This window comes from Kryptolebias marmoratus, linkage group LG3 (assembly GCF_001649575.2).
Source record: "Kryptolebias marmoratus isolate JLee-2015 linkage group LG3, ASM164957v2, whole genome shotgun sequence".
NCBI lineage: Eukaryota > Metazoa > Chordata > Actinopteri > Cyprinodontiformes > Rivulidae > Kryptolebias > Kryptolebias marmoratus.
In genome coordinates this window covers 2462654-2488058 of record NC_051432.1, presented here as the reverse complement: position 1 = coordinate 2488058, position 25405 = coordinate 2462654, and the positions used below count along the sequence as shown (strand labels likewise).

General features: G+C 39.8%; 3 protein-coding genes across 4 annotated transcripts in view; all 3 read left to right on the top strand.

Moving 5' to 3' along the window:
• The first annotated feature begins 4613 nt into the window (after positions 1-4613).
• On the top strand, positions 4614-13644 carry LOC108242701 (TBC1 domain family member 24). Its single transcript, XM_017427705.3, has 11 exons — positions 4614-4874; positions 4999-5180; positions 5273-5534; positions 5613-5726; positions 7820-8236; positions 8338-8577; positions 8765-8920; positions 9725-9788; positions 9953-10051; positions 12275-12569; positions 13158-13644. Exons 1-11 carry the CDS (start codon positions 4681-4683, stop codon positions 13331-13333), a joined length of 2199 nt encoding a protein of 732 aa, XP_017283194.1. The 5' UTR covers positions 4614-4680; the 3' UTR covers positions 13334-13644.
• A 2782-nt stretch (positions 13645-16426) lies between these two features.
• LOC108242698 (zinc finger protein 501-like) lies at positions 16427-23162 on the top strand. Its single transcript, XM_017427701.3, has 3 exons — positions 16427-16601; positions 18139-18199; positions 20538-23162. The coding sequence occupies exons 2-3, from the start codon at positions 18148-18150 to the stop codon at positions 21656-21658; spliced, it is 1173 nt and encodes a 390-aa protein (XP_017283190.1). The 5' UTR covers positions 16427-16601; positions 18139-18147; the 3' UTR covers positions 21659-23162.
• Positions 23163-24067: 905 nt separating this feature from the next.
• Positions 24068-25405, top strand: part of cfap52 (cilia and flagella associated protein 52) — a 22124-nt gene continuing 20786 nt past the window's right edge. For both annotated transcript variants that reach the window (XM_017427717.3, XM_037974624.1), the window contains exons 1-2: positions 24068-24259; positions 25015-25214. In XM_017427717.3, the coding sequence (XP_017283206.1) occupies positions 24199-24259; positions 25015-25214 (261 nt within the window). In that variant the 5' untranslated portion in view covers positions 24068-24198. The remainder of the gene's footprint in view (positions 24260-25014; positions 25215-25405) is intronic.

The following is a 25405-nucleotide window of genomic DNA, read 5'->3' as shown; positions in this document are numbered from 1 at the left end:
TGGATTTAATAATCAATAAAAAAGAAACCTTTTGTATCAGTTAATAAACAAACCAGCTTCACTTAATTGTACCTGAATGACTAAAAACACTCATTTTAACAGATTTTTACAATTCCTTCTCTTTGAAGCGGAGTGAAATTAAATTTGCTGCCTCAGCTGGCTGAGTATTTTGTTGATAATTATTAAATAAATACTACATTTATACTCTCTTTTTACATAGGCAGGGAATCAGTGTAACCCTTAATATGTATAATCTGAAACAACTCTTCACGAGAAGAGAAAATCTCATCCTAAACTCTGACTTGTGGAGAAGAACGTGCATAATAGTGTTTAATTAAAAACGGCCTCCAATTATTGTTCAGTGTTGTAGCGTGTGATTACAAGGTGGTGTTGTCATTATCAGCTGCAAAGCTTGTAAGCTTCAAATATCAAAGCTTTTCTTGTGCAATTATTCCTGCAGTCATTATTCTGTGCAAAAACATGTTGTCAGCTGCACCTACCTGCAGTAAACAGTACTTCGTATCTGTACTTTTACTTCAGCACTTGGCCTCTTCTCCCCAGTCACGACTGTGATCTGAAAGGTGATGCTGGCACTTCGCTCTGAATTGCCCATTATTATTCTATAAACTTTAGACTGCCAAGGTCAGTCAATCTCATCTGAAGAAACTAATAACTCAATTTCATTTCAGTCCATTTTAAATTTGAGATAAGAAGGCAAACTAAAGGTAGGAGTAAAATAAAAAACTGCAGTCCCACTGAACAATTATTCAGCTAATAAAATTGTTTTAAGTTGGGAACAAGAACTGGGTCTTGAGCTTTGGGAAGGGTACTGGAGTTAGGTAATTGACAGCATCCTTACTTAATCATGTGCAAAATTCTTTCTTACCCAGTATAAGATAGATGCACAGATGCACAGATGCAGATCAGATCTTTATCCTGTCATAATAATAAAAAAAACAACTGATGTGAGTGCCCAAAAAGCTACAATTTTCTCTCATCAGCCCCAGACACTTTGGGGCTTGTCAACATGAGTTTTGTTGAATTCCTGTCTGGCTTTTTTTGTGTTTTTCTGCCAATAGTGGAGTCTCCTGGATCTTCTTCCATGGAGCCCATTAGGATTAAAAATGCGACAGATCAGTGATGGACATATCTTTGCCTTGGAGTTCAGCTTGAATGGTATAATAGGTTGTTTTTTTTTTCTACTATCCATGCTATCTGTCTGATTAACCTGGGGTTGCATTTCCTCTTGCTTCCACATCCTGGGAGGTTGGCTTCAGTCCCATAAACCTTCTACTTTTATATAATCTTGTCAGCTGTGGTCAGAGGAACATGAAGCTGCTTGGAGATGGTCTTGAAGCCTTTATCTTTAACATGGATATCTATTATCTTCTTTCTAAACTCCTCAGACAGCTCTTTGTTTTCTCTGCTCCATGTTCAATGTGGTGCCACAATGATACAAAACTCCCCACCTGCTGTTTGTTCCCTTTAAATCTGCTGAATCTCTGATGGAAAGCTTGAAGGCACCTGTGATACTAATTAAGGTCTAACACTTAGTTTGAAACATGACTTTAATGCAAAGATTACTAGTTTCTTTAAGGATACCAACAAATCTGTCCACACTATTCTAGCACATTTTTGTAAAATAAACAACAAATAATTTCTTTTCACATTTTTTTTTGCTCTATCTCACACTAAAGGCATGCAGGCATACATTAGAAAACTGTTTTGAACTGAATCACTTTTTACGAGAAATGAATGAGCCACAACAAATGCATCTGTGTCTGTGTGTCCAAGTCAAGATGACCCTGAATTTATCCCAGCATTCCCGATCTCTGTGACAGATGGAACACCCCTTCCTGTGATTTACCTCAGATGTTTTCCACCTGCCCCAAAACACAGCCATAATGGGCTTCTCTTATCTTAACACTATTCCTCGTGTTTTTGGAGCTATATTGAAACCTTGCCCATTTATGGCTATTTTTGGAGTTTTTAAGGATCCTAATCCAGTTCTTAGTAAATAAATGGATGTGATCACTTTTACTTCATTATTGGCTTAATGCAGAATGCTGTCTTGGAAAGCATCCCAGCCACCAACTATGTCTCTTTGGGTAAAAGATGTTTTTTTCTAAACTGGAAAAAAAAGAACAAGTTCAGAGTTAGGGAGAAAGCTGATGACTTTTTGAAGATGTGGCAACCCGTTATCTCTTTTTTTTACTTCTTGAAAACTATTGTGTCTTGAAAACTACACGTTTACATTTAGCTTTAAGTAACAGACTGTTTTGGGTGTTTTTTTTTTTTTTTTTTTACTATTATTATTATATGTATAGTTTTGTTTTGTTAGATCAGACCTTTGACAGTGGAATGGATTTGGTTGTTTAGAAATGTTTACCAATATGTCTATATCTCATATTGTAATGTTTAGGACTTTGTAATATCCATTGACCCTAATATGTTAACATTTCAGTTGAAAATGCTTGAATAAAGTGACGAAAAAAGCTTTAGCATGCGAGGCAGTGCGTGAAATTCATTCCTTCAAGGAATGCTAGGCTTTTAATTAGTTCATGCTTTTGTTTACTCCATAATAACCGACTGAATAATGCCAGAACTCGTATCACCAGAGGGTGACGAGTAAACTGTAGCTCCACTACACGTTGTGCCCACGTGTGAGGTCGCTGGTTGTAGATGTTTCAGTGTTTCATGACCAAACACTGTTCATGTTGAACGAAAACAAACACATGTTGTGCAAAGCAACAGACCGTTTTCTTAGAACACTTTGCTCTGACATTTTGATGCCACACAAGAGGAAATTTCAAAGAAAAAGTAACAGTTGTAATCTGATTAGCATGTTTCTTTTGACAGTTCAGTTCATAGTTGTGATACATTTCAAAATAAAAAAAAAAATTAATCTTACCACAATAAACACCTCGTAACCTAATGTAAAAGTGCACAAAAATCAATCGGGGGGGCCAAGCATTCATTGAAGAAATGGATATCACCCACCACCTATCATGTCAGAGTTTTGGGCTGAGACCAACTTTTGTGGAGAAATTATGGAATTGTAGCTGATTTTGTTAAACCTTGAAAATATGTGCAGTCTGCTGCTCAGAGGTTTGTGTTGTGAATGACTCTCAGCGACTACCACATCAAATGTTAGCTCCGTATCTGTAAAGCTGACTGAGTTAGAGCCATTTTTGTGTAGGCTAAGGTGAATGAGCTGTAGCGACCATCCTGAATTTGGTTGACTTTAAAAGTTAATCAGTTGTGGATATCCATCCGATGATTATATGCAGAAGGTTTCATTAAAATCAGAAAATCCAGAGGTTTAAGGGAGATTTTGCTAACAGACAAACAAGGTCGACTCCAACAATTAATGCAAAACTTCTCATCAAAGGTCTCACACAATGAGTAGCACATAGAGTATGTGTGGGGGGTGACTTTCAGCTACAACCAGACCAACCTTTAGAAATGATTGAATTATAGTTGTTTTTTGTGTTTTCTGAGGTCAGTTGTCTGTAGCGACCATCCTGAATTTGGTTGACTTCAAAAGTTAATCAGTTGCAGATACACATTCAGTAATTATTTCCTGAAAGTTTTGTTAAAATCTGTCCAGTGGTTCATGAGATGTTTCGCTAACAGACAGACAGGCTTGACTCCATATACTTAATTGCAAAGTTTTAAATTAAGACCTTGCACAATCTGTTGGCACTCAGAATATGTGCTGGGGAACAGTCTCAGCTACTAGCACACCAAAATCTTTTTTTCAATATATGCAAAATTAGCTATAGACATGTTTGTTTGTTTTTTTAAGGTCAGCTGGTTGTAGCAGCCATCTTGATGGGCTGACTCCAAAAGTGAATCAGTTGTAGATGTACATCCAATAATTACTTTCTGCAAAATTCATGACATAGTTTGCTAACAGACAGACAAATGAACACACACATATACGAAAGAATGATGGAATTAAAAACCTTTTGAGTGAGTAAAGCCAAATTTGCGGCAGAAGCAGGATGAGGTCGAGCAGTGAATTCCAAAGTGCACCTGGACTGTCCCATGACAAGAGTCAGGCTAAACAAATCCACGGTATAGGTTTTGTAAGAGGTGAATAAATACAGGTGAGCTAATGAGAAAAAGGGTACGTGAGTGCACAAAAACACGATGAGATGTAACACAAAACCTGAGTCAGAGACAAACTAACAAACCCAAAACCAAACCCAACAAAACAAAACAAAACGCAAGAACCACAGATAAGGATCAGGAATGAAATCAAAACAAAACTAATTGTGGAACATGAATGGATTTATGTCAGCTGATGTAAAGTTTTTGTTTGGTGGAGAAAAGCTCATTCTTCAAAGGTGCCTGTATTTACCTCATTTTCAACATATTTTGATGCCATATACAAAAAAAATATTTATTTTATTTATTTTTTGTCTTCGATGGATGATGGTGGCCCTGGTGGACGATTTATGGCGCCTTCTCAGAAACGATGTCTTGTGAAAGTCAAAAACAGGAAAATAAGTGGAACTTTCCCCTCTTTCGGCACTTTAATTACCGCAAACAAACCGCCCACAAGTCACATGGCCTCACAGACTTATATAAGGCCCGGATCCTCTGAAGGTGTATTTAGTAGGAAGACACGTTTCGCTCCAGGAGTCTTGTCTTCAAACAACAGGACTTGGGGAGATGATTCACGTTTCAAGGACGCCGGAGTTCTCCAACTGTGGAAACTTGAATTTAATATCCCACATGTCCTCTGAGCTAGACCTGAGCTCCATGGCAACAAGGCAAAGGTCTCACTCCTATAACAGCCTAGAGGACAGTAAGACTTATGGTTTGCCAGTACAGACAGCGGAAACCATTTTAAGACCTCGCTCCAGGTAAGCTTTTCTCCTAAAGGTTGTTTTATTATCCAACAAAGATTATGGCGACTCTTAGCCAGTGTGACAAATGACTAATACCATTACTGGTTGCGTAATCTGTGCCGGACCTTATCTTCTTCAGATCATTTTACAGTTATGAGTCGTCGCCTGACTTTGACGTGGGCAACTTTTCGAGGTCCAGTCCTCTGAGACAGAGAGCAAGCTCCCAGCTGAAGAATCAAATGTCCAAAAAGGAGAATAGGGCTGGGGATCGGCCCGGTGGTAAAATCTCCCCCAAGAGGTCCAAACCGCACAAGCTCAGTGGTACTAAAACAGTGTTCCACAAAGGAATTCTAATTCTACGTTTAAAACAATTGCGTACCCTAAAGGTGGCTATATGTGCGTGTCTTGCTCAGGCAGTAAAGGCAAAGCCAGGTCCGTGTCTATGATGACCATCACGGAGTCGGACAACTGGGAGATCTGCTGCAGCTCGGGGATGAAGTATGGACAGTTCGTGGACTGGGAGAAGATCGACCCTGAAGCTGCCAGAAAGTACGAGCAGATCCTGAAGAGCGAGCACCGGCAGCTGAAGGGCATGGGCCGAGACGGATTCTGGGCCATGCCGCACACGCTGAGAGCCAAAGCCTATTACCACATCATCCACAACATCAACTCCAGGTTGAGACACTTCACAGAAATTTTCATTGAAACCCCACTCTGCCGCACTGCCTGACCGTGGACACTCGTCCGTTGCAGGGCCGTCTCGCCGGACAGAGAGGTGTTTCACGATCTGGCCAAGAAGCTTTTTGGAGAGCAGAAACTCAGCACTCACCCAGTCCCAGAGTACATGGAGGATGGAGAAATACCAAGGTACTTTTTTAACCGGAAAGATATTTTTCCTTAATTAAAAACACAGCTAAAACATGCTTTGCCTCTGGAATTTAAAATTTCTGTTTATTTTTATGACAAAAGCACATATTATGTGGTTAACCATGTTTAATGCAGCCATTTTTACAAAACAAAACACTGATGTAGGAACTTTGGTTGGTATATCCAGGAGGTTTTGAAGTTGGCGTTACCAAGCTAATGGATGTTAGCTTAACCCTCCCGTGGCCTTGGGGTCAATTTGACCCGAAGTTACAAGGGCTTCTCTACCTCTCTTTATCTCTCTCTCTTTTGAGGGCTTCAGGGATAGTTTTGAAATGGTGTTCTGCGGAGTTGTCATCAGAAATAATATCTTACATTCAGTAGAAATCACTGAGTGTTATAGTTTATATCAGGTAAAGGCTTCCTCGAGGAATACAAGCTAACAGTTAGTAGGAGATTTTTCTTGTTTTAAAACAACTTCAGACTTGAAAATATCGTAGCAAACTGTTTTGTAAACCTTTATGCCACTTTTACATTACGCTGTCATTCAGGCCTGTATCTGGCCTTCGAGTGTTGGCAACAAATTGTGAACTTGCATTCGTGTGTGGGAGTTTCCAAAATGTCTCGACACATTCGTGGGAGTTGTCGATTGACTCACAGGGCCTCCCTCTCACATTCGCCAAAAATTTGCAAAAAAAAAAAAAAATCACATATGTCGCAGGCATCTCAAACCCATGAGAAACCTCTCTCAGTTTTGTTTCTGCATGTCACTCAGTGCGAGAAATATGAGAGAACTTCAGAAGGGTTTGGCAACCCAAACTGTGACTGATTTGAAACGATAAAAGAGAAAAAATTGTGACCAAATTGAGGCATGATTCAAATGCAATTAGGACACTTTGAGACTAATACTTTTGCACATCATTCGCAAAAATGTTGCGTACGTCCACAAACGTGACATAAGTACAAATTCAGTGTGATTCCAAGAGAAAGTTTGCGCATTTTCTTGCAATTTTGTCTCCAACTCGTCACCAACAGTTGCAGCCCAGTGAGATACTGGCTTTACATAAGTAGAACTCTGTGGTTATTTACACTGAGGACAGAGTCTGTCTCTGGTCCATGACCAGCAATGGTTCATGTGCAGCTTGTGTTGCATGACGGAACATGTTTAATGTACCAGAGGAAAGTAGGTAATTGATGGAACGGTAAGCCAGCATGAAAAGGAATAAAATGGCATTTGCTTGTATCATTAGGAGATTTTCGGGATTAGCGCCGTACCTAAATTCTAACTTTCCTTGTAAATGTCAAAGCTGTGACAACACGAGTGAAGTGTTTTAGTGTTTCTTTGGTTTTAAGGTATTCTTTTAAAATGTTAAGGGGAATTATTCACTATTTTATATCTTTACTTACAAAAGTAGTTATAACAAGGTTAAGAAGTTCAATCAGATATTTCCATCTTTCACTTATTATAGCTTTAAAATAGATTTAACATCCACAAACCAGTTACTTAAGTTGCTTTGTTTTAAGGTCCAGAACAAATGGGCAAAGTGGGTTTGGATAATTAATTAAGTAATTCAAATTAAATAAACTTAATTTTATTCCAATTGTACGGAAGTACATTGCTGCCACTCCAGCAAAAATAAAACAGAAATGCATCAAGTTATAACATGAAAGATGTTTTGCTCAAGCAAGCTCTTTTTCAACTTATTACAGCTTACTTTTCACCATCTAAAAATACATTTTCATGTTATTACAGTATTCATACATTATAACAAAAACCTTTCACAATATATTCATAATGCAACAGAGTGATAACACATTCAAATCTGAAAGACTTTTGTTATGACATGATAAGCATGTATATTGAAATAACATGAAAAGATTTTGGTAGAACGTGAATATTGTAAGAATACAAAAATATCATGCTACAATGTGTAAAAGATATTGTACAAACAATAAATCTTTCACATTATAACATGATATGGTTCTTTTTTGTCTTCTGAGATGACAGTAATGTACTTCCATACCTATATCATGTTTTTGCCCTTGCTGCATTTTATTTGACAACTGAGGGACCCCTTTGCTCGCTCTCTTTTCAGATACTGTCTCAACAAAGCCGGCCTGAATTCGGTTAAAAAGATCCTTCTTTGCCTTGGCAACTATTTCCCGGACATGAGCTCCTGCCCCATCCTTCCCGCCTTGGTCTCTCTCATCCTCCATTTCAGCGAGGATGAAGCCGAGTGTTTCTACAGTGTGTCTCGACTCATCTGCTACAAAGACCCCAATAAGCGGTACATTGACCAGACCTTCCTGACCTACCGCGCCTCCTGTATGACATTCGGGGACCTTGCCAACAGGTGTTGCCGAGGCATTCGTAAGCTGATCGCCAGCTCTCACCAAAACCTCTTTGAGTTTTACTCCGACTGGATCATGTGGATCTTTGCTGACCTTCCGTTCACATATGCCATCAGAGTTCTGGATGTGTACCTACTAGAGGGCTACAAGGTTCTCTACAGGTTTGTTGAGCTAGCTTTTTTTTTTTACGCTTATAAAAAAATAACAAAGAAAGTGAGCTATCATTAACGCTGTTAAATTGTTTTATAATCATTGCTTGTAGGGTGGCACTGGCTTTGCTCGACCTCTACAAAGTGTCCGTGTCGTCTCGAGTGGCCGATGTGGAGGACTTCCGAACGGATATGAAGCGTTTCGTGCAGAGTGTAGATCGCCACTGCACGATTGAGAAGCTTCTAGAAAGAGCCCTCCAGATTCCCATTGCTACTCGGAGTGAGCTCAACCTCCTGTTCAATGCCAACAAGGACGCCCTAATGAGAAAAGGTGTCAGCACACACCAAAAGAGGTAGGCTTGTGTTGGCATTGGATTCTCCAAGAAAAAAAAGCATGACTGAAACAGAAAATAGAACGTTTTTTTTTTTTATAAGGATGCCATGTTGTGCTCTACTGCCAGCTGTAGTTTTGATTGTTCTGGAGTGTAAAATTTGAGTTCTGTTTCATGTATCATTGGGTTTTTTTTTATGTTTCTAAAGGCAGACGGTGGAAACAGTGGACTTTGCCAACTTCAGTTCCAGTGTTGTTACAGGGACTGAGATGAGAGTCATCTGGGCCTGGATCCCTGAGCGCGTCGCTCTTTTCAGTCCCACAAGGTTGTTCAGTACAGCAGAACATGGAAGAGGCCTTGCTTCGTAAGTGACTTTATCTTGATCCCAATGTTTTTGTTTTTTTTTATTCTTGATAAGAAAAAATGTTTAATACATTTATTTTACATTTATTAGGTTTAATACATATACATACACTACTGGTATGATATATGTTGAGGGTTGTTTATTGTGTAGAAATAGCTATTGCCTGGAGAGAAAAAGTGAAGGCAGACAATTATGTTTTTGCCTGTGTCTGTCTGGGTGTACATCTACAACGGATTAATTTTTGGAGCCAACTTAATTTAAGATAGCCGCCACTGCCAATCTTGATATAATGAAAACACAAAAATGGGTAGAATGCAGTCAGTTTTACAGATATTCAGCTAAGATTTGATGTGGTCGTAGCTGAGAGTCATTCCCAACACATGCTCTGAGCATGGCAGCTCATGATAAAGCATGAGATTACAAGTTATGTTATTTTCAAGGTTTGACCAAAATGAATACAACTCTGTCATTTTTTAACCTAAGATGATCTTAGTGTAAAACTCTGCTTTGTGTGCTGGCATTATAAAACAACTGATATCTAGGTTTTCTTGTGGGTTTTTTTTTGCTAGGCACCAGTCATACAAAGGTTGTATTTGCACCATCAACATGTTTGTATTGAATTGAAATGTCAACCCATTAGCAGTTTTGTAATGATAAACACGATCTGTTCTCTTGTTTGAACAACCATAGAAAATGCTCTTGTGGCGGTTCAATTTACACTGCATTATTTTGAAATTGAAATTATGTTATTAAAATTCAAAATAGAAATAGACCTTTTGTTTTTCCTTTTTTCCTCTCATTTAGATTTTATTCTCATGTGGAAGGACACGAACCAGTGGTCATCATTATCAAAACAACGGACGAAGAGGTAACTCTTAATGTAGTGAACACTGAAGTTGACCTAATAATTTTGTGTGATTTTTCTCTTTGATTTAACTCTTTACTTTTAAGCGAAAATGAACACAGTAATGAAAATGAGTTAGTAGAGTATGTTTTTCATACAACTAAAATGTCAGCATTTCTCATTCTTAGGTGTTCGGAGCGTACCTGTCAACAGATCTGATCGAAACAAGAGATCGTGACTCTCAAGGACTCACGTATTTTGGAACAGGGGAATGTTTTGTTTTCACGGTGAGCCAATGTCTTGACTTTTTTTTTTTAACTACAAATCTTACTTTTGCATTCTGGCTTCCTTGCTAGTCTGTCTACAGACATTGGTATCAAAAAAGCAGTCAGAGCAATCTCAGTTTGTAGAATTGGGAGGAAATTCTGATGGTGGAGTCCAGCTTATTGTTACTCAGAACCCATTAAAGTGAGTTTTCACTATTTAAAAAAGTGATCGTCAACTAACTGAGCCATATATGGCCTATGAGCTTGTTCTATTCTGCCTCTAAAATTGTAAAAGGATAATTCAGACACTTTGAAATGAGGTTTGGTAGAAAGGTTAAGAACAATTAATATCTTATGAGTTGTAGATAGCTCTTTGAGCAACTTCAGTTTAATTCTGACCATATTGATGAGCTAATGGCTAGTCTAAGCAGGATCAAGACCAAAGTGGACTGCTGCCATCTTTAAATAGCACCAATCTCCAAAAGTTATTTAAAACGTACTTAAAAGTTACTAAGTAAGTTAGCCATCAATTTCACATTACATGGAATTCATGTGCAAAAAGCAGTGGCAGCAGCTAGCTGTAGCACTGGTGAAGCCTGGGGCACTTCTGGAAAGAAGATCCATAATACTTTGCCAAAATATCAGTAGAATGGAAAGTTGACAGCAATGCAAATGTTTAAGGTTTCAATAAAAACATTTGCATGAACTGCTATGTAATAGCTAGCCTGAGCAGATTTTGTCATCCTAAAATAAATCCAATAATCTAAATTTCATAGCGGTTCATGTAAACAGCTAGTTATTGTCATTAGTTTTGCATTTTAAGGAGTGTCCCAGGCTGCACTGGAAGTGCTACAGGTCAAATTCCACCACAGAATTATATGTAAAAAAAAATCATGCAATGCTAAACCAATGACAGTGTAAAGAGCCATGAAATAGTGCTCACATGAACTGCCATAAAAACTAGAGCTGGCTTTACTTGGACTTCTAAATGTTAAAACTAACCCTTTAAAAGCTTAATAAATTAGGCAAAACTTGATGCAATAGTCAGATGTAAAGCAGATAATGGCACTACCTTAACCAGTTAGAGCATTTAATCAGGCTTCACTTCATTTCACTTTATTTCTTCAAACTTTTGTTCTTTCTCTCTATTATCTGATTTATACAGGTAGTCTCCTTTCCCCCCAGAAATAGCATATCATCTTCGCTTCTGTAATCGTTTATTTTTACTCTTTGTAGTTGTTGTTTTGAATTATAACAGGAGGAAGTTTGAGTCACAGCAGGTCTGTGTGAAGTCACAGCACACAGTTATTGTACACGAAAACACAAACACCGTTAGGCTTCCAAAAATAGCAACAACCAAGCAACTGCCTTGTGCAAAAGTGACAAGGTGTAAATATTTCCAGCTTAACAACTGCTTGAAGTACTAGGAAGAATTAGAATTTTTATTTCACTTAAGATGGAGGGCATCTGTAGCTGAATGGTTCCTGATTTGAACAGCTGCTAGCTTGACTCTCCCATAACATTTTCTCCCTGATTCTTTGAACTGAGGTTCCTCTGATTGCTGTCTCATGCAGGTAAGATGCTAACTGCTTATAACTACACAACAAAATCTTCTTTAAATGTATATAGAGCTCAATATATCTAAAATTGACTTAGTCAGCCATTTTTTGTATTTTCTAATGTCACCTACCTGTGGTGATCATCTTTAACTAAACCGACCCCAGATGTTAATAGGTTGTAGATGTACATGCAATAGTTACTTTCTGAGAGTGTCAATAAAATCAACCCAGTGGTTCATGAGATATCTTGCTAACAGGCATACAAAAGAACACACTCATAGATACAGGCAACAACATAATAGGTCTTTTACCTTCAGGAGCAGGCAATAACAAATTCCATCAAGATTTTCCTCGTTTGTGGTTTTACTTGGCTGCAATATCAGTTGATTGAGAGACAAACTGATGTTTGAAAGCATTTAAAGTGCAACGGAGGCATAATTGGCATGCTAATATAAAATATTATGATGAAACAACACGGTGTAAGAAAATTGTAGCCCTTTGTTAATATATCCCTCCTGACCTCTTGATTATTTGTCTGGTTTTGCTATAATAGCAACAAGAAGACACAAGAAATAGTAATGCCTATGGAGTATTCCAAGAATTATTTTTTTTCCCTAAGATGATCTCCGTAGTTTATTAATTTTATACATTTTACTGAACATTAAAACTGTAACCATCATTTCAGCTCCGTCCCAGCATGGAGCGCTACCAGCGGGCAATGGTCAACATTATGACCCAAAGAGGTTCCCCTCAGCAGGTCCGAGCCAAAATCAGTGCCTCCTCTCAAGTGTCAAAGAGCGGTAACTCCCAGATCGACGCCAAAACTCTAAACTGTCCAAATGGGAGCCCTCAGAAGCCCAGCTATCTGACCCTTCCCTTCACGACGCTGTCAGACCCAATGACTGCAAAGGAGCCCAAGAGACCCAAAGAGCAAGAAGCCTCAAAGTTTATTGCAGGAGATGACAGTCAGCTCATTATTGGTATGGCATTAAATCTCGCTGTAAGACAAGAACTGGCCTTAAAGAGAATGTTTGGTCATTTTTGAAATCATGTTCTGTCAAATAGTTATGGAGAAAAGAGATTTTGTCCAGGCTAGGCAAACGAGGACCCATTTTATATGGTCTTTCAGGCTATTAAAATAAATCTTGTTCTGAAAGATTTGCTGCACTAGCTAATATTAAACTTCTACACCTGAGCATGACACCGTTTGTAGCCATTTTCTCAACCCGAACGTCTGTGTTACGACGCAAATGTAGTACGTGTGCCGATGGCGCTGAGAAGCTGCTGAATGTATCAGTCCGCATGATCAGTGCGTCTAGTCAGTCCAAAAGTTTACTCAACTCCTAGTGGACAGATATACTCAGCAGCTTCAACAACATCGGAACACACATGATCTATCTATGCTCCACACACACATATATTCACGAGGTAACACGAATGCTTTTTGTTTAGGAAAATTGTGGCAAACTACACAGCATCACTTCAAAAATGACCAGACTAACCCTTTAAGATCTCAGCTGGGATAAGAGACAAACACTGAGTATGAATGTATGTGTCGTATGTTCCAGGTGGTGATGGGGGTCACGCTCTCTGTTTGTGTGAAGACTTAGAAGAAGGATACACCGAGCACTGTGACACATTCAGGAGCAACCCACTTTGCAAGGGACGTTTCCAGATCCAGTCTCTTGAAGTTTGGGGCATCCAGAACTCCATTTACTTATCTCGCAGATATTCTTCTCAGTAGAACGCTGGGAGTTGTTAAACGCCTTGTTCCTAGTCAAACCTGGACCAGTTTTTGTTAAAGCTATTTATGTGAACTTGACTTACATGCAGTTTGCAGATATTTATTATTGCCCACCGTTATGAGAGGTCATGTAATTGCCTGTGTCTTTGTGCTTGTTTATCTGTCTGTTAGAAACATATTTCATAAACAAGAGCAAAAGCAACAGATGGAAAATAGCCTTTTGCCTAATTCTGGTACGTTACCTGTAATGTTTATTAATGTACACTATCTTTGTTAAATAAACTAATAAATAAAGTTTTTTTTACAAATCATGAGCTACAATTTGGTGTGGTAGTAGCCAAGAGTCTCCCCCAACACAAATTCTGAGCACATATGGATCACATAAGAGAGTTTTGTTTAAAACTTTAGCATGCAAGAAAACAGGTGGTATGCAACTCTTCAAGGAATGTAACTTTATTTTATGAAACTGCATACACAAAGTGTAAAGCAGCTGAGGGACCGGAAGTTTTGAAAGAACAAACGACCAAACTAACAAAGTCAATCTTTGTTTTTAACATTTAATATTGCTCATCATAACCAGAATGGTGCAGTGGAGAACATTATGCAGCAGAATGATGTAAGAAGTGTGCACAAAACAAATCTAAATAAAGCTTTTAAACTTAGGTTAAACAAAAAACGACCAGGGGAGACGAAAGGATAGGGGACCGAGATGAAGGCAAAACAAACTCACAAAAACAACTCAGCAAAGAGCCAAGGTCCCTCTTGTTTTATCAATAGTGACAAGATGTCATATCACTGTCAGACACTCAGATTCTGACAAGGCCAGGAACTTGAGCACCTGCAGAGATGGAGCTTATCTTTTCCTGTTTAAAAGAGGTTCTGTTAACAGGATCACTGGACTGTCTCCTGTAATGACAAAAGAGTAATAAAATTTGTTAAACCATTTGACCAATTTCTTATTAGACAAATGAACACATAAGTCATCAACATTTCTTTTCTGACACATTTCAAAAGATTTCACATTTAAAATAACTGATTTAATCTCTGCATGGATCATGTTCTTCCATGTCTGAGAAGACATGTAAGAATAATCTGCTCCGCTGACAAGGTATCCTGAGTGTGGGGAGCCATTAAAACAACTTATCCAAACAGTACCAAGGATTCAGTCAGAACAGAATGACCTTTTACACATAACCATTTCTGGAAAGATGAGTGTAAGTCAGCGGCCATTGAAGAAGGGGTCCCTTTATGCTACAATTACAACTTATATTATGCTGTGTACTTTGCTGTTTATGTGTACAGAATGCATAAAGTGCAGCTGCATTTGAATCATGATTTAACATAATACACAGTTGTCTCAATTTATTGTACTCCTATTTTGTCTAAATGTATTATTGTGCTTTACAAATAATCACATTTTAATTAGTCTCATAATAAGCTAAAAAAAAGGTTTAGATTAAAAATTTGTTCTCAATTATCCCTCAGACCCAAGTTCTATCATAGAACAAAACTATTAAAAAAACAAACAAACAAAAAAAAAACATCACAATAACTTGTTGTAAAATAAAATCATTTGATGTTACTGTAAAGAACTAGAACAACTCCAAAGCCAGAATTCCTTCTTAAAAAGTTGGAAGTTCCTTCCCAGACCCCAACCTCCAAATCCAATATGGCTCACTCACGCATTAAAAGGTGTGATAGCTGCAGTTATACACTTTTTATTTCCACTCATAACGCTATGCTATGTGTGACTGAACCTCAGTAATCCATCCACACAAACAGTATTGTCCAACAACTATGAGAGCATGTTGGTACTATGTTTGAATGCAGATAAATCCATTATTATTGACTTGTATTGCTAACTGTAGTTAGTCTGGTCACTGAGCACAGTAATTAGCAAAGTCTACTGATTTTCTAACTTGCAGCTAGAACATGGTTAAGTCTCGTCTGACCCAGATTTAGGTTTTGACTTCTGAGATAAATGGAACAAAGTATTACTCCTTGTTTATGTCTTTTTCCTCAATTTTTGTCAGATCCCCTCCTTCCCTGTGTATATCCTACAGTGTTACCTGTATCACTGTTTGGTTAGTTATTGTAGAGTCTTAATTTGTACTAAAACTGCCTCTTTTCACTGGGCCTGCAATTGGGTCCTTTAACTCAGAGGCCCCCAAGCCTGGTTCTCGGTGTCCTGCATGTTTCAGAGATTTTCCTCCTCCAACAAATCTGATCCAAGTGGTTGAAGCCTTGTCCACACAGAAACAAGTTTTTTCAGTAAACAATCTCTTTTGTTGTTTCTAAAACTATCATCATAAACTTGGCACCATTTTTAGAAATGCTTCCATCAACACGGAAGCACTAAAATGACCTCAGATGTTACGGTAACTCTGGTCTGCATGTGGTGCTGTAACACTGCCATGAAAATGCACCAAAAACCAGCAAGGGTTGAAGCACGCACATAAAGCGGAAAAAGAAGAAGATGACGTCTTCCGATTGTGGGGTAGATTAGAGGTGGGGTGTATTCATAACTGTTTTCAAAAGGGTTGTGTTTTCGCCGTCTACACAAACACACAAAAGTCTTCAAGTCTTTTTTTCACTCTTCAACCCATTTTCAAAAACTAAAACTTCCTAAAACACTGAGTGTGGACGCAAAGCTGAAACAATAATAATAACTTTTGAAAGACTTAGTCTGGCTTATTGGAAGTGAAATATAAAGAGATGAGGTTTGGTTTAAAACTTTTTTTTACCACTACTGCAGCCTGAACCACAGAATATGCAGAGTGAACAAAAGCATTTTTTTATTTCATGTGGAGGAAAAACAGTCTTCAAATAAATAACCAGTAACACATCTTATATTACTTTACTCCTTAATAACTTAAAAAACCTTATCCTCTAATAGTTTGAAATCCTAGCACGCCTCTGATTCAGGGTACGACTCGGAAATGTCCACTCTAATAACAAAACAATTATTTTCAAATTATTTTTTTAACAATTTTTTTTTTATTCTCATGAAATCGATACTGACGCGAACTCTGTTTTTTCACCAGACCCAAAGCAGACCTCCATCCTATCCTCTGAACCACAGCAGCACTGAATTATCCAACTTATCAACAAACCGCGTTCCGAATTTACGCAGGGCCCCGAACGCACCACGCACAGGAAGAAGCATCAGGCGGAGCTGCCTCGGTTCTGCTCGGCTAGCCGCTACACGTTTCCTCCTGCTTCCTCCCATGCGGAGCGGCTTTCATTGAAACTGTTGGCGAGAGAAAATGTAACAATCTCTTCTTAAAGCGTATTAGAGAGGTGGGACTTTATTTATGTGCCCTGCGTTGTTTCAGCTAACACGGCGACACTAGCTTTAGCGGAGGTAGCTAACAAATGGTTTAGCTTAGCTTTGTGTTTATATGTGTGCCTCAAACGAACAACAAACAATCAGGTGGTGAAACGTTTTCCCGGAAGACAGCCTTACTCTGTAATGCCCGGGGTTCATAAACGATTCGACAACCAGTAGTTACCAACCTGATGTTCAAACAACAAGCCTTGTGTGTGTTATTGCCATTTTCAAGGGGGTTTATTAGTATCTCAAATAGTGAAAAATAGTGCAACGAATCAGTTCAAAATGACCAATCTGCACCCACAATACTTTACAGAAAAAAGATGGGAAGGTTTCTAAAGTACAGTCGTGTCTGGTTGCTATGATAGACAGAGATTGTCCTCAATTTTTTAATTAAACAGTGCCAAGTAGTTAAAGGGACAGTTCAGATCTTTTGAAGTGGGATGAACTGCCCCAGTTAGTTTGAACAGAACCGACGAGCTTACGGCTAGTCCGAGTTTTGCCCGGACTAAAGTAGATTCCTGCCGTCTTAAAACCGCTGCAGTCTAAAACCTTTATACCAAACAAATGCTATTTTCTATAAATCTTTACACTGTGTTTAATTTTGCATTACACTGGCGTTTTCACAGCAATATCTGTCTGGTCGGAAGTGCCTCAGTCTGCACAGGAAGTGCTACAGCTAGCTGCTGCTGTTACTGTTGCAGTTAATTAAATAAATATCTGTGTAAATAGCTACGTAATATAAAGTTGTTAAAGCTGTAAAAGTGTACAAAGAATAAAAATCACTATGAAATAGTTGAGGTCGGTGTTGTTTTAAGATGTTCATTTTGGTCTTGATCCTGCTCAGACTAGCCGTTAGCTCGTCATTCGGGTGCTATTTTTGCCACCTTATCTTCCCACCTCGTGCGTAGTGGTCGCCATTTTGTACCCGTGTGCTCCCCGTTGCAATGTTTTTTGTTTTTTGTTGGGGTTTTTTTTTTGAGCCACATACAACACAAAAATCCTACTTGTTCAATAATTTGTAAAAAAAAAGCAAAACAAAACAAAAAAAACAAGTATGGCTATCTGCAGCAGGTAAGATACTATTTGATCATAAGGTTTCCACAGAATCTCCCAACAAAAAATATGAACTTTTGCTTTAACGATACACATTCAAGTAACTAACATTATGCTCACTCCTCCTTCATTCTGACAGAGGTTTTTTTTTTAATTTTCTATTTGGACGTTTTTTGAGGCATTTGCTAACCAAGGTAAAAAAAATTTGTTTCATAGAAATTAAAACGGACGAAAAGAAATCAGCCGTAATTACCAGAAATGTGGCGAATTAAAAAGTTAAAAAGAGCCCCCATTCTGTCCCTTTACTACATTGTGTTGACGGTCCCTGTCTGAGGTCAGTGTTGGAAAATATGATGTCGCAGTGTCATTTTCCTGTTTTGTGTTTCCCGTTTTGTGTGTTTATGTTGTGTGTCAACAGGCTGCAGCCATGGGCCCAGACAACGACACACCTGAGATCAAATCGGAGCCTTTAGACGAAAGTATGTACGGATGGTCTTCATGTGTCGTTTCTCTGTTAACGCATGAGAGCAAAGAGTTGTATTTCCCAGCAACGTCCAGCATTTTAGCACGGTGTTAAGGTTTAGGCTTGTGGAGTTTTGATTTGAGTTGATGAAATGAATCTTAACCTACTGTGGCTTCAGAAAGTATTCAGCCCCTCTTCACATTTTTGCAATTTTATATTGCAACCTGATGCTACAATCTCTTAATGCCATTTTTCCCCCTCTCCTCAATAACTGACACTTAGTACCCCATAGTGACAACAGTTTAAAAAACAGTTTAAAAAAGCACATTTATTTAAAAACAGGATACTTTAATATCACACTTGCATAAATATTAATTTTGCAAACTTTGAAATCGAGCTCAAGTGCCTCTCGTTTGTCTAAAGGTGGTTCTACACCTTCCTAGTCCACCTGTAGTAAAGTCAAATATTTGGACACGCTTTCAAGCTGACACTTATGGTCGGAGCAAAAAGCTAAGACATGAGATCAGAGGAACTGCCTGCGGATGCTCACAGACAGGATTGTTACAGGGCACAAATCGGTGGAAGGCTACAACAAAATAATTTTCTGCTGCACTCAAGGTTCCCTGGAGGACAGTTGCCTCCAACCAGGACTGGTGGCTGAGCAATCGAGGGAGAAGGGCCTCGGTGAGAGAGGGGACCAAGAACCTGACCAAGCTTCAGAGGTCCTGTGCGAAGATGGGACTAGTTTCCAGAACTGCAGACCTCCACCGAGCTAGGCTTTAAGGCAGAGTGGCTCGACAGAAGCTTCCCCTCAGTGTTAAAACACGTGAAAGCTGCTTGGACTCTCAGACCGGCATCCGGTCTGACAAAGCCAAAACGGAACTGTTGGGCCTCATTTCTTGGCGCTGTGTTTGGAGGAAACCAGGCGCTGCTCATCACCTGTCCAGTACCATCCCCACAAAGAAGCACGGTATTGGTAGCATCATGTTGTGGGAGGTGTTTTTTTTAGCAGCGGGAGCTGGGAGACTGGTCAGGGTTGAAGGAAAGCCGTATGGAGGAAACTACAGAATTCTCATCAATGAAAACCTGCTCCACAGAGCTGAGGCCCTCAGGCTGGACCCAAGGTTCACCTTCCAACATGACAGTGACCCAAAGCAGAGAAGACAACACAGGAGTGGCTTAGAGACAACGCTGAATGTCCCAGAGTGGACCAGACAGAGCCATGACAAAGATCTCTGGAGGTACCTGAAAATGACTATCGACTAAAAGGTCCAACCAGACTGAGGTTGAGAGAGGGATAAATAATAAAGTATAAAGGATAAAGTATTTATTCATTCATGGACAGCAAAAAAACCCCAAAAACATTCAATATTCTCTTTCATTTTGTCATTATGTGGTACTGAGCGTAGATCAGGGGGGGATTATTGCAGCATCAGGTTGCAGCGTAATAAACAGTAAAAGCTGAAGGAAGTCTAAATGCTATCTGAACCCATCGTGTGTCTTCTCATTGGACACTTACGGCTCCAGCGTACTCCAAGAGAAGTCACAAAGTCCGTTCGTGGTCACGTGGTTTGCGAGCCGTTCGTTTTCTCACACACCTCTCATCGTCCACAAGACACTCAGATCAGAACTCCTGGGAAGCTCCTCCCTTCTCCTGCAGGTTCCTTCCCGCCGGCTTCTCAGCTCTCCTGTCCTCGTACAGATTTTTGCTTCCCTTATTCCGAGCAGACTTGTTTATTAAACTGACTGAGACAGTATGCACCATTTACAAATTTGATGGTGAACAGTAATGAACGAACGAATGAAACTTGTCCCAAAGCTGCCTGGCCGAGGCGCACTTCCTCCCGCCTCTATCTCCGCAATCTTTTTAAGTTCAGAGCTTTCTATGTTTTGCTGGAACAGTTGTAAAGACGGCTGTATTTTCTAACAGCCTCGGCCTCTCAGCGGAGCAGTAGAAGCAAAATGACTCCATTAAAGCTCACCGGCTTTTCCACATAAACACACCAACAACAACTTCTGACCAATCACACAACACTCGGAGCAAACCGCTGTGTGAAAAAGTTCGGCCCAGGCCTCGTGTCATGAAGGGGCGGACGAAGGTGCTTTGCAAACAAAAATGACGCAATTTTTGTTATGCAACCACATGACTGAGAGCTGAATTTATGACTTCTCATGGAGTATGGAAATACCTTATGTTCTTTCATCAAAACCTATATATATATATATATACATATATATATTTAAAGCTCTCTTCTCCTATTCTCTTATTATTTTCTGCTTGTGTTTAAAGAATGGTTTTGTCCTCTCTGGTGTGAAGTATTTAAAATGTGCTCTTTGTTATGGTTCATCAACAGGCTCAGAAATCGTCGAGGTGAATGTGGACCTGGATTCAGATTACAGCGATGCTTCCACCTCCTCCGACTCCGAGGCCGAGAAACAGCCGAAGAGGAAAAGATCGGACAAGCGCTACCCTTGCCCCACCTGCGGCAAGGTGTTCGACAGACCATCGAAGGTAGAGAGGCACAAATCTGTGCACGACAGGAAGCCCAAGATACTCCATCAGTGTCAGCACTGCGAGAAGAGCTTCGCTCAAGAAGAGAAGCTGATCCGGCACCAGAAGTTCCACAACCGGAGTAACGAGCATCCCTGTCCCGACTGTGGGAAAATCTTCAATCGGCCTTCAAAGTTAGAGAGGCATAAACGCATACACTCGAGGAAACCGAAGGTGCCCCATCAGTGTGCGTTCTGCATGAAGACATTCGGGAAGCTTCACAAGCTTCTCCGTCACGAGCGCGTTCACACCGGCGAGAAGCCCTTCACCTGCCCGGTCTGCGGAAAGGGCTTCTCCGAGGCGGGCCACTGCAAAGCTCACGAGAGGACCCACGAGGCGCAGCCGGAGAAGCCCCACTCCTGCTCCAGCTGCGAGATGAGCTTCTTCAAGGCCTCCGAGCTCCGCCGGCACTTCCGCTCCCACACGGGGGACAAGCCCTTCCGGTGCACGCTGTGCGACCGGTGCTACTCCCGCTCTGAGGGCCTGAAGACGCACATGAGGAGCCACACGGGCGAAAGGCCGTTTAAATGCACCATCTGCGGCAAGGCCTTCTACTCCCGCCACTGCTTGAACACCCACTCGTTGATCCACTCGGGGGAGAAGCCGCACGTTTGCTCTGTGTGCGGCAAGGGCTTCTCGCAGCTGGGCAACATGAAGGACCACGAACAGAACGTCCACAATAAGTCCGAGAAATACATCTGCAACGAATGCGGGGCCACGTTCACGCGGTACAAGTCCATGATGGAGCACCAGCGCGTGCACACGGGTGAAAAGCGGTACTCGTGCCTCACGTGCGGCCGCAGGTTCTCCTGGAGTCATTCGCTCAGTCGACACAGAAGGACGCACGTACACAAACAGATGGCTCTGGGAACCTCTAAAGACTCATTGAGTTTTGAGGAACCATGTGAGAACCCAGACGGCTGAAAAAACCCAGGTTGTTTCCTGGAGATCAAGTCAGTTTCATCTAAAGCACGCGCTGATTCTGACCGTTTACACGAGATACGAGTCAGACGTTCAAAGATCGGCGCACCATGTCGTCTTGTTTTTATTCTGTAATGATCAAAAGTGAAAGATAAATGCTGGTGCATGTGGGTGTATTAATGCCTAAGAGAGAGGCACAAATCATCTGTTCAGAATATGTACTAATTTACCACAGGTTAGTTGTGTGGCACATTTCAACCAGTCTTTGTACAAGCTGGACCAGTGGGGTCCAGTCCTGGTCCTAGAGGGCCACTATCCTGCAGGTTTTAGATGTTTCTCTGCTTTGACCCGCCTCATTTGAATGTCTGAGTGATTTCCAGGCTTCCGTAGGACTTGAAGACCTGCTGAAGAGCAGGGAAACATCTAAAACCTGCAGGGTGGTGTTCCTCCAGGACCAGGACTGGACACCACTGGGCTAGAACAAAATCTTTTCTCTTCCCAACATTTGTCCAAACCATTTCTGAGACAGCACATCAGAGCCATTCAGAAGAAGAAGGAAAAAAATAACCAGGAAGGGTTTTTTTTTGTTTGTTTGTTTGACTCTGAATTTGAAGATTTTCCCTATCTTAGTCTTGAATCACTTTTTTAAAATTTTTATTCAACGTTCCCGCTCGACATACTGAGTTTAATCTTGACATTACAATTTTAATATCACAGCCGAGAAACAAGAGTAGACTTTGTCATTTTTGTTTTTTTGTCTTCTGAGTGACCTCAATATGCCATCATACATGACACTTTTAGAATGGTGCACTGACATTTTCCCTACAGCGAACACCTGAATCGTACATTCGCAGGTTTAAAAGAAGAAAAAAAAAAACTGTTAGCGAGCCAAAATGAAGAGTTATTGACCAAAAATGAACAGCGTTTAAAAACTAAAGTTGTCTTTGTTTTTTGTTTATTAAATAAAATATTGCCTGGAAGAGTTGGAACTCCTCTGAGCTCGTTCAGAGCTTGGATTGTACGTTTTAGTTAATACCACAGCCTGCATGAACACTTTGTCTCTGCAGTGACATTAAAATAAGGTCAAATCCTAATATTTTTGTTGCTCACTAAGGGTTTATTTTGCGTTTGCTACAGTCCACCTTGGTAAGAGTAAACGCTAAAGAAACCAACTCCTCCGAGGTGTTTTTTTTTGTCGCTGCGCGGCGAGAGCCCACGGTCTTGAAATCCACATTAATCAAATGTTCTCAGGTGTATTTTGTGTTTCTAATGGTGTCCTTTACAGTTCAGCTCAACGTATTGATATTGTAAAAACGATAAACCACAAAGAATGGATTAGTTTGAAGTCTTTGTTGTTTTTCTTTAACTGTTCAATCAGGAGGCATCAGGAGCAGATCAGTGTTTGTAGAGCAGCTACCGTGTTTCTGGTATGTTGGCAACAAGAGCACAAATGGCACAATGTAATAATACTCCGTAACAAATAAATGACATGGGTTGAAAATTCAAAGCATGTCAAATAAGTGAAGATGAAATTCAATGCAGAAAATGTCTGTATATGTAAAACTATTGCACTGTTTCAATTTAGTTGTTTTGTGTTCGTTTACAATTAAATATTGCCTCCCAGCAAGCAGGGTGCAGGATCTCTTCCCGACATGGGGTCTTTCTGGGTGGAGTTTACATGTTCTCCCTGTGCTCACATGGGTTTAATCCGGGTAATTAACCTAATATGCATGTTAGGTTAATTGGTAACGCTTAAAATTGTCCTTGAGTGTGAATGGTTATTTGTCTCATTTGTCTCTATGCGTCTTTCTGATGGATTTGCGACCTGTCCAGGGTGTCCCCTGCCTCTCGCACAGCTCCCCGTGACCCAGAAAGGAGAAGCAGGTAAAGAAAATGGATGGATGGATGGATGATTTCGAACAGAAAAACCCCAAACAGATTCAACATTTTAAGTGTTGTAAACTAGTAACTAAACAGGGTTTTTTTTCCCTCCTTTTAGCATTAAACAAAATATCGATCAACTTTTTCAGTTTTAGTTTTCCTTCATATAGTTGAATTTATGTCAAAAAGCACCTTATTTGCTGCTTTCTTTAGATGTTATTAGCTGCAAAAAAAAGTTTTAGTCATTGAAGGTTTCAGATGGATGTAGGTATAAATGGGTTCAGTGTATTGTCATCTGAAGACGTAGGTTTGAAAAAGTATAGAAATTGCTTTCAGTGCTTCTAATATAAACACACAATATAAACTATGTTATAAAGTATTTATATTTTATAATATGAAAGTATTATACTTTATGTCGATGTCCGTGTTAACCGTTCTCCTGTTATATATCAGGAATTTCGAGCGTACGTGAACGCATCAAACCTGTTGCTAGGCGACCATTTGTTTAACGTAGCTTTCGGTGCGCTAGTTTTAAGCCTGTACGGAGAATTAAAGATTGGCTGGCGTTGACTTTCACAGCAAACCTTTTGAAATTATTGAAGAATACGGACTTTTTAAAACTCTTGTCGAGTGAAGGAGAAAGTCATATTAGTGTTTAAGTTATGGCTAATGAAACTCAAGGTATCCCTCAGCTGGAGTTGGAGGCGGTCATTGGATTTAACGGTAAGTTTTGGTGTTTTTTTTTTAATGCAAACTTTAACGTTCATTTGGGGCTGCTAAAAGCTAGGCCAGCAGCGATAATTAGCATGGAATAAACACGATAAATCAGCCAGAAATTAGTCTACACGTGGGCCACCAAATTTAACACGGTTTGTAAAATAAACAGGAACTGAAAAAACAATGTTTACAGTGATTCCCAAACTGTTCAGCTTCTGACGCACAAAAACGGTGTCAGAAACTCATAGCTGGTAAAAGGTTTATTTCAAAACAAAGGAAATCATTTGAAAGAGCCTGAAAAACATTTAGTGTGACACCAAGCTCATATAAATCGATTTAAACGTTTTAATAGCCATGATTCTGGATTAAATAATATATTTAAGTTTACACTGAACAACATGAAAAGTTGCAACTTGTCACAAAAATTGTCATTATTCCTTCAGTTCTTTTTAAGACGTTGCCATGAAACTTTCAGCAAATGTTGCTCAATGCAGTCAGTCGTCAGAATAAATATTCCTCAGTAATATTTTAAAAACTATTGCTAACCTTTACTCAGTTGAAAATTTGAAGTTATTACTGCAATCTGGGGTTAAATAAGCATGTGCTGATGGAGCAAACCAGTTTGATATTTGGTATATCGATTCTACTTGTTTTTCTTTGCATCTTGCTACAATTTGAAACCATTTGCTTGTTTTACCTTTCGCCACTGTGATCAGGCCTCTGTCCTCATGTCGTGGGATGGTTTGTATCCTTTCCATCAGGACATGTGCCTTCTGGCCTGAGGGTCCATCCGGACCGGGAGCACCTGATCTATCCTCTGGGCTGCACGGTGATTCTGAAGAGAATTGCAAACGGCAAACAGGAGTTCCTGCACGGACACACAAACAACGTGTCTTGCATTTCAGTGTCCAAAAGTGGATCTTACGTTGCCTCCGGCCAAGTCAACTTCATGGGCTTCAAGGTAGACAAAACTTGCATCAGATTTCCCTTATTTGTGGAGTTCAGCTCACACCGGTGGCGCTCGTGTATACAGGTGCTGGTCATAAAATTAGAATATCATGAAAAAGTAGATTGATTTCAGTAATTCCATTTAAAAAGTGAAACTTGTATATTATATTCATACATTACATACAAACTCATATATTTCAAATG